An 18,065-nucleotide genomic window follows, 5' to 3' on the forward strand; every position below is an offset into this window, starting at 1 on the left:
TCTCGCACAGCTGATTCAGCAGCACACGTCTCAGGAACGTTCAAGCCAGACTGCTTTTGCTGCGGCTTCTCTCAGCTCTGGTTCATTTTCATCTGCTTTTTTTCCACTCCTCGTGCTTTGATGAAATTGGATTAAAGAGAGAGGTCAACTTCACTCAGCGCACATCAAGGAGTTTACTCACGGTGTGCTCCGTTTAATCACTTATCAAAAGTATATTTTTTTAAATGGTGGTGGTGCGCCAATCATTTAAAGTTGGCTCGATACTAGGAAAGCGACAACCCTCTCTCTTATAGTCTAATGTGCTTTTTAAAAATGACAGTTGATTGTGATTTGCATCAAAAGTTTACTTGGCCACTTGTTACTAGGAATAAATTAATAGAACTCATCATGCTTGCCTTCAGGCAAATGAAAACAATTACGGTAGTGTATGCCAGCTTTGGCCACTCGGTTGTGTGAATGGCAAACTAGGGGCTAGTCTTCAAGAACGTAAATAAGGCAGGCACACGCAAGGTTGCACCATAAACAGCACTATAAGGATCATGAGAAATGTTTGTGTTTACACATAATTTCACAATTTCGCTGCTTTCTATTACATATAAAGTATATTTGACTATAGAGATGTCTTTAGCTGCGATGTGAAAAAGTAAACAAGCACAAGAGGTTTTCCTGATGCCTTCATCTGATTTAATTGTTATTATTTATGCTTTCTACTGTTATTTGCACACATATGATGTCTTTGGTCCATATAGTGTTCGCTTGTCTCCATTAAATGAGGTGCTGGATTTGAGTAAGCACATAATATTTCACTTTAACTAAACCAAGCCCATTGAGAATCAAATCATTATTCATTTAACAATGTTTACTATCTTAGCTGTTGTTTGCAGTGTTACAGAGCTGTATTAAGTCATTTTGAGAACCATGAGTGTTAAAATATTGCTAACTGGTAGATGATCTGTAGAGTACACCATTGCATATTGTTTAGACTACTATAGCTCTCTGTCGCTGTCCATCAAAACTGAAATTTATTATACATATTGGATTATGCATGCGTTCATATCTATGGTAATTTGAGACGGTTCAATATATGCTGTATGTAAGAAGCAAATCTGTTTTGCTGAACAACTATTTTGGTACACATTTTGTACATACTGACAGTAATATGATCATAAACAATTGTATGCCGTCCCCATGGTCCATATGATCATGTATTTTGAGGCTAAATTAAATTATATTGTGTTTTAATTAGAATAGTCAAGTGGCTGTTAACGGAACAGACAACCTATCTTTTGCGTGGGTGTATTGCTTTGCACTACAGACCATTTGTTGATCATGCTCATGCCCATGCTCGTTTACTGCCCATTCTTGTCAGAGCGTAAGTTGATTCTGTTGATTGCAGAAACTGCTACTGTTGGAAATGTAGTCTGACAAGCAAACACAATCTATTTTTTTTTTCCCCTTTAGGTGATGTATTCTGTTGAGTAGGACTTGGATTTCTGGCTTTAGCTGTGAGGCTAGCCACTGCAGGGAAGGTTCGGCAGCTTTACATTTGTGTGCATGTGTGTGCGTGTGTGTTGCTGGTTTGGGTGCTGCTTGAAGATAAGGCCTGCCCTGTGCCTCACAGCGAAAGAGACGGTGTGTGTAAGCCCTTAAAGCCTTATCCTGATACACCTCCCACCCCCACTGCCTCTCCATCACCCGTCACATACACTTGCTCTGTGGATTAACCCAGTCATGTAGCATTTCAATGGCAAAGCTTACGGCACACACAAACACACACACACACACACACACACGCACACGCACACACACAGGATTAACCCCTGTGTGTCCATAGATGATTCTTAGTCACTCTCCAGTTGTGAAAACTTATTTGTGTTACCATGGCTACTGTGGCCATAGAATGTAAGACAGACAAATCCACATAGGTCACACATACATGTAAACACAAAGACACGCATATACACTTACATGGCCGTAAGTGACTACACTACACTCTGGTACTAGACATCTTACAAAAGCTTCCTGAGCTATGAATATACAAAGTAATTGTGGCGTACAATTACTACGTTTGATGAAATATATACACATGAAGTCAAGCTCAGCATCTTTTTGTCACTGGTCAGGTGAGTGGCGAGGCTTGATATCTCATGTCTGGCACACGGTCCTTTGCAGAGGTGCAGATTAAATGCACATCTGTAACAGCCAACTGGGAAAGGATATAACAGATAATTTTGTTCAATAATGCCATTTGAATAGCAGTTTTACATCGCGACTTAACCCCCAAATTTTCTTTACAATAATATGTTCTATGCAGTCCTACTAGTCTAAACACGTTACTCTGATTAATAATGCTTTTGTGGAATATGAATTAAGGAGCAAAATCCACCCGTTATTATCCATCTCAGGGGCGGCCATTTTGCCACTTGCTGTCAATTGAAAATAACATCACAGTTTCCCAGGGCTCAGGTAACGACCAATCACGGCCCAGCTTCAGAAAACAGGTGAACCTTGATTGGTCGTTACCTGAGCAACTGTGATGTCATTTTCAGTCGACAGCAAGTGGCAAAATGACTGCCCCCCTAGATGTATAAAAATGGGTTGAAATTGCTGCTTAACTGATTTTCCACAAACACAATATTAATCATAATGCTGTGTTTAGACTAGTGGGGCTGCAGAGAACATATTATCTTAAAGAAACCGTTTGTGTTGACTTCCCCTTTAGCAATGATATGGATTTTCAGTCGAATTATTGACATGTTTGTCTAAATGTTCCACGCCTCTCGCCCAAAGTCAACTGGCATAGGGTCTAGATAGAAAATGGATGGATGGCAAAAGTTGTTTCAGGCCAGGGTAATCCTCTGAGATATGAAATGCAGTTTAATTGAGTAAAGTAAGACAACTATATGAATAATATGTATGTGAATCTTTAATCACTCAACTCACCTGACTTAATACTGCTGCCTAATTATTGTCTTTATTGCCCACTAGAATAGATGGAAATTATGTTACCATAATGTTATTGTTTGCCTCGTACGACGTGTGCCCATACCTGCATTAAAAATAAATAAATTATGAACCATTGCATTTTCACTTGGCACAATGGTTTAGTGGTTACTGGTTCATACATTCATCTCACAGTTCTGAGGTTGTGTGTTCATACAGGCTCCGTCACGTGTACTTTGCACCCGTTACCCTAGTGAGGACTAGCAAAACGGACGATCGGGTGCATAGATATGTTTTCACTTTGTGCTCCTTCAAAAAATCAGCTCCTTGTTTGTGATGGTGTCTGGCTTGGTGACGAGGAGGACCCAAACGTAAGGAGATGTTCAAAACAAAATGTGTATAAATTCCAACGAAAACAAAAAGGCAGCGAGATAAATCCCAAATCAACTTGGGTTTTAAAAAAACAAACACTAGGACTTGACCTGAACAGAAACAGTTTGACATAACAATTGACAATCGACAACAAAACCACCAGGCCTGAAAGAAAGCAGAGAACTAAATACAGACAAATTGACGAGACAATGAGGAACACCTGGACAAGACACAAATGGTTGGAGGGAGCTGATTTGCTGACACTGGGGATTGGGACTAGCACAGGTGGACAAAATAAGACGAGAAATAAACGAGAGAGACACACAAAGAAACACAAGGAAAAACATTAAACTAAAGTCACAAACCAACAAAGACAGACCATGACAGATGGTGGTTTGTGGTTCATGTACAAACACGGAATAGTACCTGTTCTTTTTTTCAATTTCCAACTTTATCCATATGGCTGAGTCCTTTCTGGCTGTGATCTGAATATCTGATTATATTTTGAGGCGATTTGAGCAGATTTAGAGGTCATGAGATTCTCCTTTTGGCTTACTGCTTTGTGTGATGGTGGGCATATGTGTGCATGCATGCGTGCGTGTGCGTGTGTTACCGTGGAAAAGAGAGCGGGAGAAAAACGATACCTTTCTAATACTTTGCTGGTTCTAGTTCTGATTAAATCAAGAAACACACAGATCTGTGAATACAAGATGTCCTCATGTTACTCTTCTATATTAGAAATAAAAAATGAGAGAGAGAGAGAGAGTGAGAGAAAGTGAGAGAGCGAGAGAGAGAGCAGAAGACCGCTAAAGCTATTTCAATTTAAACTAAAGTGAGAATCATACAGCCATGCAAACTATATAATGACACAATATTTTCTACTCTTCTGTACAATATTACAAACATCGATAAGAAATTCCTGAGTTTAACAAGTACAGAACAACTGAGATAATGTGGTTGCACAATTGTGCACACCCTATTATAACTGGGGGTGCGACTGCATGTGTTCAGAATTAACCAATCACATCACAATCAAACTCATGCTAAATGGAGTTGACACACCTGCCATCATTTAAGTACCTCCGATTGACCGTAAATCCTTTTCAGTTGTTCTAGCAGGGTTTTGCTAACTTTTTTTCGGAGGGCGGCTTCTAGAAGACCTGAAAGTTTTGTGTTTTGTGCTACCAAAATATTCAACCTTGCTTTCATCAGACCATAACAAAACCTCCCAAACACTTGATGGGGCAAGAAAACCTGCCATCTCAAAAGGGGTGTGTAGACTTTTTAAATCCAAGCTATGCCTCAAAGTCCACGATAGTCCTAGGTTAAATATTTGCAAATGAAGTTACTTTGTATTAAATTGTTTTTGTTTTTTTATGATGGATGGATGAATGGATTAATGATTTGTTTTGTTTTGTATTAAGTACATCTTGCAAATTGTGATGATAACAAGGTTATTATCAGAACTGGGCATTTTGAAGGTCCGTTATTCCTTATCGCCTGCAGCGTGGGTAGCCTTTTGTCTTCCGTCATTTGCCTTTTTTTCGGGGGCGGGGGGGGTTAATAGTACCCGCCTATAGGCCAGTCCGCCTCTGATTTTAAACCGGCTTCCGTCAGCGATTCCAACTTTTTCTTTCTTTCTTTCTTTCTTTCACTGATGCAGCTCAGTTGTTTGCAGCAAGCTGATGTGCACTAATTAGGTGCACATGAACATCACTTTGCAGTCAACACGATCTTCATTTGAGTTCCACGCGTACTTCCACTTGGCTGCATTAGGCCAATTCTCATCTGTGTCACTTAGAAGGAAGGCATGGGATGAAGGAGGAGGAAGAGGGGAAAAATGCTTAGCAGACAACCTTTATGAGCGTCGGAGTGGGGTGGAGGGGGGCGACTGGCGGTGGCGGTCAGGGGAGAGAAGAGCAAATGTACTGCGGAGAGAGAGGAGGAGGAGGAGGAAGAGGAGGGCCTAGAGCTATTGTTCATGTCCTCCCGTGAACAAAGGGCTCATCGGGGTCCGTATGTAAACCCACAACAGGCTTCAGCCCTCTGACAAGGCCTCATGCGGGACAAAACATAGCGGTCACACTCCCGCTATTTGGGCCGTATTGCTTCTTGGGCCTCACAGTTGGCGGAGAACTGCATCGATCGCGTTCATTGGGACGTGTTGTGTGACTACGTTGCGCCTCGCCGTCCATTCAGCGGGCCTATCGGAGCGTACGCACGGACTCTACCACGGATCTGTAAACATTCGTTTTCTCATTGGACTTCAGCGCAGGTAAACGCTCGCTTGGCCCGGCTACACGCTTCACATCTTTTTCGCAGCCGGTGCCACGATTAGTTATGGCTAACCGACTGACGCGACTGTGATTTTTTTGTTGTTGTTATTTTGGTGGTTTGTGGTTTAAATGGGGATTTAATGCTAAGGCGTTAGCAGAGCAGATAGCGGTGGGTACTAACTACCATCTGGGCTTGCTAACGTTAGCTTGGCCAGTAAGTCCTCGACGTGTTTCTTATTTCACCCACTGGCGATGAAGGCCAGTAGAAATTTTATTTGTTGTGAATGTTTACGCGTTGTCTCCCTTCTTTATTGTTTACTCGCATGCGCCCCCGAATCGTCTTTTGCTTCGAAATGTGTCAAGCTAACGTTCCAGCTAGCTAACTGCTAATGGTTAGCAGTGTTCGCTTGGTGCCTCTCTAATTGCCTTTGTAACCTCTCAGTCCCTCATAAAATGTGTGTGGACGGATTTAGAAACAATATACGTGTCCATGATGCATTTACAACTGTTACGTGCCACTTTTAACGAACCCCTCGTTTCGCAGCATGTTTTGTTTTTCGGGAAAGTTTATGATTTGTTTGTTTCATTGCAAGCTGCTGAGTGGTAGAAATCTGCGTAACTCTTATTGTTTTTAAGTGAATGGTTAATGTTGTGTAGAGTTTTTGTGTAGTCTGGAGTTTTCTGGGTCATCTTTAGGTCATTGGTGACATACAACGTAGTGTTGACCCTCGGCATTTCATGCATGTTCAATGTGTGTGTTTGGACAGTGCAGCGTCTGCTTGTTGGACAGGAATGAACAGATTCCCAATGGAGGAAGTGGAATCCTGCTGATGTGATTGGGACTGCCTGTCATTAACCACTAACAGGGGAGGAGAGGAGCTAATGGAGCTCTCACCAACTAATGGACACAACATCGATTATTTATTTATTTATTTATCATCTCCATTTGTGTTGTTTTTTTCCCCCTCCCTCTTGTTGTTGCACCCAGCCCATTGCACAGTACCGCTTGCTTGCATGCTAAACAGCTTCTGTTGACAATAAAATGAAGGCATAGTTTTCTGTTAGTTGTGAAACTAGTTTTAGTTGCCAACAAAACAGTCTTGCGTTATTACAGCCAAAAGCATCTTATGAGATATACAGTTGGTATTGAAGTTATTACTTGGTATTGGCAGTTTTATGCAGTTTTTTTTATATCAGTCACGTAACTGTCAACCAGTGTTGTTCATATTGTCAGTTGGCATGTATTATGGTAATGCAAAGTACACATTTTAGATATGAAAATATTGTTTTGTTGTTGTTCTTGCACAAGCATAAAGCCCATTTACATTTGCTTGAAAATCTGTCACACAAAGACATGGGCAAACCTTTATTATGTTGAGACAAGACATCATGAGGCGGGGCTTCACCATGGTAACGGCTGGGGTCGTGACCTGGTGACTGCTACTCTGGATAGCCTTAAGAGAGCTGGCCAATTAGAGTACTATAAGGGGCAAGAGACTTTTTTGTGTTTGGCCATGTCTATTGGTACTTGTGTACTGTACTGTGGACTATAGTTATGAGTGTGTAATAAGGCTGCCAAGATTAGTCGACTAATCACGACGAGTCGACGCGTCGTTTATTTTTCTATTTATTTATTTGGCACATTATTTTTCTCTTGAGACTGCCGCGTCTCGCTCTTCTCCCGCTGGCTGTTTTCCTATCTGCAACGCACAGGAGCCCTGTAAACAGAAGCATTGTGGGTAAAGTAGTGTCATGACTAATTCGTGTTGGCAACAGCGTCCAAAAGTTACGGCGCATTTCACCACATATACTCAATACTATGCAAATCTGCCTTTCATGGCAGCACGATGGGGATGCCGGATCATTTAAAAAAAGGAAGCAAGTTTGTGCTTATGCCTGATTTCATGTCAGACATGGGCACAGTTGTGTCTAGAAGCTAGCTGCAGTTAGCACACACATTAGGGTGTGTGTTTGATGTAACGCTGTAACACAATGGCCTATTTGGTACGCTAACACATTGTAGTATCTTCTATAGATTAAGCAGCCATTGTTCAGTAAACTTGCGTTTATTAACAACCAAAACTCTGTGTGTTTATACCCGTGGTGGACATCGAAGCAGGAAGCGCGCACTTGCTGTCTCTTTTTCTCTCCCAATCGTGAACGGAGTGATGCGTTCATGAACTGTGAAATATCAACATTCAACACAAAAACTACATTTGTGCCACTCATCAGCATCACATAACAATAAAACCCGTAATTAAGTTTGTTGCAATATACTACATTATAGTGCAAAAAAAGGTCCTTCTTATGCCTGATTTCATATCCTTTCTTTTTTTGTTACAGGTGCATACCACATTTTGACTGTGTAGATCAATTTACTACTTTTAAATTATGCATACTAGTGAAGAAAAACAAAACCTTTTCAATAAAGTTTAAATTAAGACAAAATTAAAAACCAACACAATTGTTTATTTTAGTTTCTTTAGCACAGAGCATTTTCCCAACTTACTCCTCTGATTTCACTTCCTTCCATTTAAAAAAAAAAAAAAAAAAAAAAAAAAGTCTTGGTGCACTAGAAGAGTGAAATATGTATACAAGTACTGTACTTTTTGTATTCATAGATAATTTCACTGTATTGGTGCAACTCTGCATAGTGTGTAGTTTTGGTTCCATTTTATAATGCACTAAAGAATTACAGCTGAAAATTTTAAGGCCAGAGTATCGCCATCAATTTAAGTCGCTCCCTTATTCATCAACATGTCAGGAATGATGGGTTGAGTTGCAAAGTTTAATATGAGTTGAATGTACGATTGTCTTAATGATTAGTTTGTACAAAAAGAATTCAAGCTGTAAGCGAATGATGGTTATTATAAGAGCAGCAGCTTGCTGTTGCGATTTGCCGCCATTTATATATTATTCCATTAGTCGACTAATCGCGACTACTGTTAGTGATTAGTCGACTAGCAAACTAATCGTTTGTGGCAGCCCTAGTGTGTGTAACAGGAGCACAGTGGCGTGGACCGCCGCATACTCAAGGTTCAATACGTGGATTTGCACATTTTGGGATTTCATTTATTCACGGATTTTCCCTATTCGCGGGCCAGACATGTCCCTATGCCATGCGAATAGTCAGGGTCCACTGTACAGGAGCTTCTTTTGTTTTCTTTTCTCATAATGTAGGACTTAACTCATTCACTGACAGGCATTTTCAGACCGTCTTTTATCCTAACGTTTGAAAAAAATATAAATAAATTCCTGGGATTGAATGGCTGGACTGTGAAAAGACAAGTCATCCATGGCCGTGAATGAGTTAATAGCCCCAGTTGAGTGTGTGTCCCAGAAGTGTTACACATGTGCATAATATTTATGTTATACTATGTGTTAGGTTTCAGTGCCCCATGACAGTATTTTCAATTTAACATCAACACTGAAAATTAACCACTGTCCCTCTGAAGATAAGAAATAGATATTTCCTTTTGATTTTAAATGTTCTCCCTTCTGCTTTCTCTTCCAGGCTGTTCCTCCAAGTCGTTCAAGCTGTACTCCCCCAAGGAGCCCCCCAACGGTAGCACTTTCCCCCCCTTCCATCCCGGCACCATGCTGGACAGAGACGTGGGGTGAGTTTTGTGACTGAATCCATTTTGGGTATATTGAACACTTGATCTTGTCTGATATCAGAAGCTAAGCAGGGTGAAGGCTAGTGATGGCTACCAAGCCCTGGCACTAAACTGGCCCCGGGGCTGAATTTTTAAAAACTGCAATATTGATAAGATCTACCCTAACAGTTCTGTTAATGGTCTTGGAGAAGTTACTCAAATGAATTTTCGATTGATTTAGGCTATACGTACATAATTTTGCATCTTGTAACTCTCATGTTGTTCCTAACAAACGATAAAATTAATGTTTGCCCAAGATGCATGTTCACAGTTGAAGGTGAGCCATAGGGGTCTAACGGTACGCTAAAATCACGGTTTGGTTCGGTTTCTTGAAACTTAGGTTCGGTATATTCTCGGTACAAAAGAACAGAATTTCTTTTTTTTTTTTTTTTTTTTTTTAATGTTTATTTTGAAAAGGGGACAAGTAAACGGTATATTCTTTAGAAAAAATGAATAAAAGTGAACCATTTGGGTGATATTCTGAGAAATTACACCAGAATAAAAAATACACTAACAATAAAGATCTCTTAATTTTGTAAATTATTAAGACACTGAAATCTTTAAACACTCAGCAGCAACAGCCTATGACACATCTAAGTATTCAAGTTAAAGACAAGTTGTCATTTACAGTACATGTATACACTTTTTGTGATGAAAAAAATACATAAGTTACAATTATTAACTATATTAAACTAACTATATTAAAACTATTTTTATAATGAAAAAAATACAGTAACTTTAAAAAGACTATGAAATTATATACACTTTTTTGGCATTGAAGTCTTTGAATGTTCAACATGTGATAAATCTCGCTATTTAAGTTTGACGTTTTTGGCTAAAAAGACTGCTTTATTCCTCCTGGAAGAAACATTCACAGTTGGATGATGCCGTTTTATGTGCGTTGTTATGTTAGACGTGCTTCGTGCAACTTAGCCGCCGATCTCCATGTAACAATGTCGGCACACAACCATGGGACTTATCCACGTACCTTTGCCCATCGGTGATTTTAACAGGAAAGCCAAAATGTTCCCGAACAGGAGACCACAGTGCACTGGGGGACCTTCGGGCTCTGGCTTGTTTGCATATGCCATAATAATGCCATTTATATCCATGCATTTATGATTTGTCACAGCTTTTGGCGTACCGGCTCCTCATCTGTGCCCCCACTCTCCTACGCATGCAATACTCAATAGTGTCCGTGTGAAAACTCGGCTACTCGCGCGTAAGCTCGCACCAATAATAAAAACTGATCAGAAACTGTTCACAAGTGGACTGAACCGAACATGCCGTACTGAAACGTATTAATACACCCACGTACACGTTACACCCCTAGTGAGCCATTGCCCCACTGTATTGTCATGCCCCACAGGCATCTGTGACTCCTTCCTGTGCCAATGTAGTGCTGTGTGATAATATTATCACATGATGCATAGTAGGGCTTTGCTGTAAAAAAAACAAAAAACAAAAAAAAAAAAAAACTGTGTCTTTGTCCGATATCTCTACCTATAGGATAACGATATTACTATGGGTTCAGTGAAAACACTTTTTTTTTAAAGCAAAATATGAATCCAAAAGATGTGTAAATTGCATTTTTCTTCATTAGCACTTAAAGCCATCAACATTAATAAGGCAATAAATAAATTGACATTGTACTGCAGGTGTGCTTTAGTGATAAAAATCTTCTGCTACAACAGAAGTGTTTGTTGCATTTGTTGGCGTGTGTTAACTGCACCACTTTAGGTGTTCTATACCAATTTTTCCTTGCATGTGCCGCTGCACGGGATGACACTTCTGATCACAGTTGGCCACTCACCTGTCCACATTAGGCGATGTTTACGTGTGGACTCCCAGCGATGTGAACTGTTTTGAGGCTCCCCATACAATATGTTGCATTCTATCTGTTTTTTTTTTTTTTCTAATCCACAAGAAGATGGCAGTCAACGATGACGCACGTTGCTACAGAAATAGGACATGGGCGATAATCATGAGGAAGAATGAGACTCCTCCCATTCAGTTGAATAGACTGGCAAGGCGCAGACTGCTCATCCATTTTTACAACAAGCTTTGCTATAAGCTATGCACTGGTGCATGTGAAATTATATAGTCAAGTATTGTTGTAAAGCACAGTTCATTTGTACTGTATATGCTATGGCTGAAACGGCTCCTCTGGTAATTCCAGTACCTCGGTTAAAAAAAAAAAATGCTTACGGTATTTTTTTCTGCCTGCTTGTTTACCTGTGCGCTGTCAGGAAGAAGTCATGCTACCCGCCGTAACAATTGTTCATGCTACACATGACAGTAAGGCGGTGCCAATGCGGTCAGGTCAGAAGAACTTCAAAATAAACCTTTGTTTCCAAATCATATATTTTGAAGTTGTTCCTGGCAGTGTGTCGTGGCATACCGGCTGACTTAGTTTCCACAGTGTGTTTGGGTGGGTCAGTTATTGCCGTCACAAAGTTTGCGTCCGACGACAACGATACAACGTCCTGGTCCTGAAATAAAGTTCAGTCGAAGACGCTGTATTATATATGGCGCTAGCAGCGCTAAAGTTAATAGACCTATATAATCGCGGTTTTGAGAATACGCGATTATGTAATCGCGAAGGCTGCGGTTTAAATGGTCATTACTTTATTGACAGGGAGGGGGGAGCGGGATTCACAGAACGTTAAGATAACGCCGCTACATCATGCTTGAACCTTTTCACCTTGCATGGTTAAAAATTCCCACGTGTGGGGGAAAAAAAAAACTCACTGTGTATGTGTATGGTCTATTTTGTGATGTTTTGGTTGCTGTCGTATGTCGGAGCGCGTGGGTGAGAAAGTGACTGTCATGGCCGCTAACTTCGATTTACATGCGTTCAAAGTTTGAGGACACACCCACAGATGTGAGTGTGCAGTAGGGCTGCCAAGATTAGGCAACTAATCACGTTGTCGACAATTCATTTTAATAGTCGACACGTTTATTAATACATTTATTTATTTGGCGCACTGTTTTTCTCTCGAAACTGCTTCGTCTCGCGCTTCTCCAGCTGGCTGTCTGGCTGTTTGCAAAGCACATGTGCAGTAGTGGTAATCCGGGTCATATGTGATGTAAACAGCAGCATTGTGGTAAAGTGGTGTAAGGGCTAATTCGTGTTGGCAACAGTTATTACGTCAGAAGGAGGCATTATCTTCTCCTACTGGGTGGCGTGTGGGATGTTACTAAACGAAGCTCGTGTAAGCATTACTTTTAAACATGGATGTTTTATTTATTTATCCGTATATATGTTAAATTGAGTGAGTGATTTAAGAAGTGCAGTCCACGTTTACTAGGTGTGTAACGATACGCCAAATCACATTTCGGTTCGGTTTCTTGGAAACTTTGGTTCGGTATATTTTCGGTACAAAAAAAAAACCATTTTTTTATTTTGAAAAGATGACAAGTAAACGGTATATTCTTTAGAAAAAATAAATAAAAGTGAACTATTCAGGTGATATTCTGAGAAATTACACCAGAATAAAAAATACACTAACATAAAGATCTCTTAATTTTGTAAATAAGACACAGAAATCTTTAAACACTCAGCAGCAACAGCCTATGACTATAACACATCTAAGTATTCAAGTTAAAGACAAGTTGTCATTACAGTACATGTATACACTTTTTGTGATGAAAAAAATAAATAAAATAACAGTTACAATTATTGCGAACTATCTTAAAACTCTTTTTATAATGAAATATAGTATCTTTAAAATATTTATGAAATTATTTACACTTTTTAGGCATTAAAATCTTTGAATGTGCAACAGCATATTGTAACGAGTTGGGTTACTGTGTTGTGGTCGAATTTGTGTTTTGCTGAGTTGTGATGTTTCCGAGGTTCATGAATGCATCGTACGGCTAGTGAGAGGAGCAGCGGAGAACGAAGGAGAGAGTTGTTGTACTTTGTTTTTGGCTAAAAAGACTGCTTGCTCCCTCGTCTAAGAAACTTTCAAAGTCGGATGATGTTGTTTTAAGTGTTATGTTAGACGTGCTACCCACAGCATAGCCGGCGATCTCATGTAGCAGTGTCGGCACACAACTTTGGGACGTACACGTACCTTTCCCCATCGTCATTTTAACAGGACAGCCAGAATGTTCCCAAACAGGAGACCGCAGTGTACGGGGGGACCTTCGAGCTCTGGCTTATTTGCGTATTCGTTTACTCCTCTTTAGTGCCGCCACCCTCCTCTCCCACGTGCAACAGTCAATGGCGCCCGTGCGTAATCTCACGCCAATAAGTGGACTGAACCGAACGCAAGTGGGCCGAACCAAACATGCCATACCGAAACGTATTAATACACCCACGTGTACCGTTACACTCCTAACGTTTACATATCACGTTTCATGAAATGTCGTGAAAGGGGTAGAAATGATTGTTTATGGGTCTTTATAAGAAGTTGAGTGATTAAGTGCAGCCCACATTTACTGTAAATCATGTTTCATGAAACAAAGTGATATGTAGGAAGTGGAAAAACTACAGATTTGTTTACATTACTGTTGTAAGCTGCAGTAGAGTTTGTGCCTTTACAGTTTTTATCAGAATGCCGTGTTTCAATAATGGGCCTGCATAGAAAATGTTCTTGAAAAGAAATAGGTTTTGGTTGACTTTAAGGCCTAGTTATACCAATTCAACGTTGGCCAACTGGCATTGAGCCGACTGTCGGCACGTCGCGCTGTAAAAAATGACGGAAATACACCTCAACAGGTAAAAGAGGGTCTGAAAATGTCTGGCCAGTGAAGGAGTTAATTAAAAACAAGCAAGTTATGTACCACTTTCACTGAAGGCGTGCACATTTTTTTATCAGGGGGTAACATTGGCACTGCACTGACTATCGAGCATTAGATTCAACTCTCGTCTGTGAAGCCCAGCTAGACAGTTGATAAAACACTATAAAGGTGTACTTTGTCTACTATTATGATTCCAATTAGAGGTTTCATTTTTTTGGGACTTTACGTGTTTTTCGGCAAAGACGTGTGTTGTGTATTTTGTCACGTTTTGGCTACTTTAAATTGTATTAATTATTCAGCCTTAGTTCAAATCTCAGTGTCCAAATATTTTATTTAACCTACAGTATTACAGGTATTTGTGTTGTGTATTGGTAACGGGCAGTCTTGGAGAATTTTAAGATGAAGTGTACAGTTTGAGAATGAGGAAATTCCTGCAGCCAGCCTGTTATCGCTTCTCTGGGAGAAATATTTCACATAGGTGGTGATTCAGTTTTCAGCAGAGCGCAAGTTGTGCCTTTGGGACAAAGTTGAAATGGCCCTGAAAAACCACCATCACAGTCATCATCGCTTAATTTTTCATTGCCATAAAAACGTTGCTAAATGAGCAACTTTAGCATGTTTCCTCTCTTTTTCTGTTTATAGATCAATTAACTGCATGCTTAATGATATCAATTGAATTGTGCAAATGATGGCATAATAGTTTATGGTGATGTCTTGTGAGCTACTAAGGGAAGTGTTTGTTGTCCAGAGTACAGTTTTTTGTGGGCTCTATTAGGTCATAAAAACTAAAAAAAAGGATATTGTGTGTTGTGGAGAATTGTTTTGTATACTGTCCCATCCTATTTGTTAGACAGGTTTTGGGATCTGAGTTGGTTGCACTACATGTGATTAAAATGATCTATCTTTTTTGCTTCTCCAGTCCAACCCCGATGTATCCTCCTACATACCTGGAGCCAGGCATAGGGTAAGACAACACTAAACCGCTGTACAGATAATGTTGTGGTCTCCTCTCGCAAGGGGAAGTAAACAAAAACGTGTTTTTTCCGTATGTTCTATGCAGGCCCCCTAGTCTAAGCACGGCATTCTGATTAATATTGCGTTTGTGGAATATGAGAAATCCACCCGTTTTTGGCTAGCTCGGGGTGCTGCCATTTTGTCATTCTGTTGACTGATGATGACATCGAAGTTGCTCAGGGTTCAGATATTAGAATTTCTCATATTCCACAAATGCAATATTAATCAGAATGCCTGCCGTGTTTGGACTAGTGGGCCTGCATAGAACATATTTTGGGGAAAAAAAAGGTTTGGATTGACTTCTCTTTAAAGTCTGACCAGGCTAAATGAGGTTGTTAAACAGCTCTGATAGTGGTTCAGCTCAGAATTTCCTTTCTGTTTTATTACCTCAAGCCAACTGTTTTACTTCTTTTGTTTTCACCTCCTGTCTTTTTATGGTGTAGGAGGCACACACCATATGGCAACCAGACAGACTACAGAATATTTGAATTAAACAAACGGCTACAGAACTGGACAGAGGTTTGTGAACTCTTGCACTAACTCTTTTGCACACACTAGCACGACGCGTGCGTAATGGAATATTTGTCCCTTTTCCAAACCGTAGGAGTGCGATAACCTATGGTGGGATGCATTTACTACAGAGTTTTTTGAAGATGATGCCATGTTGACCATTACCTTCTGTCTGGAAGATGGGCCCAAGCGTTACAGTAAGGACAAATGCCATTTGAACATATCCCGCTGACGTGCTGCCTATTTAGTAGCGGTGTGCATCTCTCCACAAAAGGCAATTCGATACGGTTTTCGATACGTGGGTTGCGAAAACATTGAAGGGCAGTTTGATTTGAAAGTGGAACAATTTGATTCGGTTCGACTCCGTAGGATTACAATTTGATACGATATATTACGACTCGGTGCGAGAGGGTAGGATGCAATGGCTTTTTGTTGTCATTTTATATGCATTTGAATGAACTTGTCAGTACTACAAATATGCCATTTCCCTCTAAGATGTATCCCTCCAATTAAAGATGATTCTGTCACGTATCTCAATATATTTCAATGTGGAACGAGTTGATTCAGTTCAATTCGATGCTCTTAAATTTGATGCACTCCCAACTTTTAACTCAAAACACGATTTTACGGTTCTAACCGGTTTTGTTTCACCCTTACTATTTAGCCAAATATCCACGGTATAAACTAACTTATCTTTTTTATTGTGTTACCCCTTTGTTTCCTTTCCACCCATCAAGCAATTGGTCGGACGTTGATTCCAAGGTACTTTCGGAGTATATTCGAGGGTGGTGCCACTGAGCTCTACTATGTCTTGAAACACCCCAAGGAGTCATTTCACAACAACTTTGTCTCACTTGACTGTGATCAGTGCACTATGGTCTCTCAGAATGGAAAGCCAATGTTCACACAGGTCAGTGTCCCTTTCCTCTATTTTGTTTATTCCTGTATCTGTCTAGAATATATCTTTATTACAAACTGAATGATTTAACTCACAGGTGCCAAACACAAGGTAGAAAAATTGACCAAAATTGCAAAGTTTTGTCACTTTTAGAGACATATTGCGATACTTAAATATTATAAAAATATATAATAAAAAAAACTGAGGCGTGTGTTTCCAAAGTTTTAACCCGTTAAGGCCTAAAGCACCTGGCTCAACAGCTCCCCAAAACCTAAGGTCGTCTTTGGAATTACCTTCGAAAACTTGAAGTTTTCCCAGAAATTCAACACCTACAAAATAACTAATATCTCTGCCTCTGTGACAGATTGAAACATAATTCCAAAAGAATTTGAGAACTTAGACTTGGCTTTCTCACACTGTTGATTTTCCAATCGAAGATGTAAAAATAAAGTGTCAGTGCAAGAGAAGCACTTTTAAAAAATTTTTTTAATAAATTGAGTGGTAATTGTCATCCTCTATTCTGTTACAAAGCCGCCGATATTGTAATTGTCTACAAACATATATCAACCATATATCGCGATATACTGTTTCGAAGTCCACAAGCGTGTCGTCTATATCACTGCCGTTACTCATTTCAGATCTCCCACGGACGACGGCGTCCGCCATTATGACTCGAAAGAATTCCGGAACATCCTCCTGAGCTCACGACACCGTGACGTGTCGATTCTGATGCATTTCATTTGTTAAGAGAGAGAATTAGATTTAAAAAAAAAAAAAAAAAAAAAAAGAGAGAAAATTACCTCTACGTTCTCGCGGCTTTAAGGGTAGAAAGACGCAACAGCGCTTCCGGCTCTAGCGGTAGAAATGCGGTTACGCGCTCCCGGCCTTAATGGGTTACACCTGAGGTTCTCCCAGAAATTGAACATCTACAAAATAATTGATACTTCAGCCCCTGTAGCCGATAGAAACATAATTCCAAAACAATTTGAGAGCTTGGACGTGGCTTTCACACAGGCCCGAGTTTATTATGAGTTACTGTTTCAATCGAAGCTATAAAAATGAAGTGTCAGTGCAAGAGAAGCACTATTTTTTTTTTTGATAATAAAAAAAAAATCGAATGCTGATTACCATCCTCTATTCTAGATTCTAGACTCTATAAAAAGACGTTGCTATCATCATTGTCTACATGCATCGTAAAGAGACACTTGGGTGAGCTTAACATTGGCACTTATATAATAGGTTTGCATGTAAAAATGACATTAGTACTAAAGTGCCCCCCCAAAAGACTCTGTAGTGATTTGAGGTCTTTTTTTGTGATTAGATTTACGACAAATTTCCCCGCTTCTTTTTTTGGGCATGGCTTATGTTTTCGGTCTCAGCCGTCACGTCACGGGAGGGAGCCAAGCGTGGTAATATTGCTCGCTTTGTCTGTTCTGCTGTCTAAAACGGCGACCGATCGCCACCAAAATGCAAATGCTCATTACTACTCTTGTCCACTTCAACCTGTGAAAGTATAAAAGTGTTCTTCACAATAGTTTGGATTTATTGACATAAAACGTGATCTCATCATGATCACCTCCAGAAAAATCAAAAATACCGTGGCGATTGCTCCTCCACTTTCACAATCTGAAGCGGACAAGAGCATGA

At 40.0% G+C, this 18,065-nt stretch overlaps 1 protein-coding gene across 4 annotated transcripts in view; it reads left to right on the top strand.

Annotated features, from left to right (window-relative positions):
* ldb1b (LIM-domain binding 1b) overlaps positions 1–18,065 on the top strand; it is a 36,259-nt gene that overhangs the window by 9,507 nt on the left and 8,687 nt on the right. For 2 of the 4 annotated variants that reach the window (XM_086033179.1, XM_086033180.1), the window contains exons 2-6: positions 9,106–9,208; positions 14,916–14,960; positions 15,454–15,529; positions 15,615–15,717; positions 16,258–16,430. In XM_086033179.1, the coding sequence (XP_085889305.1) occupies positions 9,106–9,208; positions 14,916–14,960; positions 15,454–15,529; positions 15,615–15,717; positions 16,258–16,430 (500 nt within the window). Of the gene's footprint in view, positions 1–4,425; positions 4,587–4,923; positions 5,591–9,105; positions 9,209–14,915; positions 14,961–15,453; positions 15,530–15,614; positions 15,718–16,257; positions 16,431–18,065 lie in introns of those variants that run through there. The other 2 variants (XM_086033184.1, XM_086033181.1) reach the window with 2 other exon arrangements.

Source organism: Filicampus tigris, chromosome 6 (assembly GCF_054856515.1).
Source record: "Filicampus tigris isolate MCC_2025a chromosome 6, RoL_Ftig_1.0, whole genome shotgun sequence".
NCBI classification, from domain to species: Eukaryota; Metazoa; Chordata; class Actinopteri; order Syngnathiformes; family Syngnathidae; genus Filicampus; species Filicampus tigris.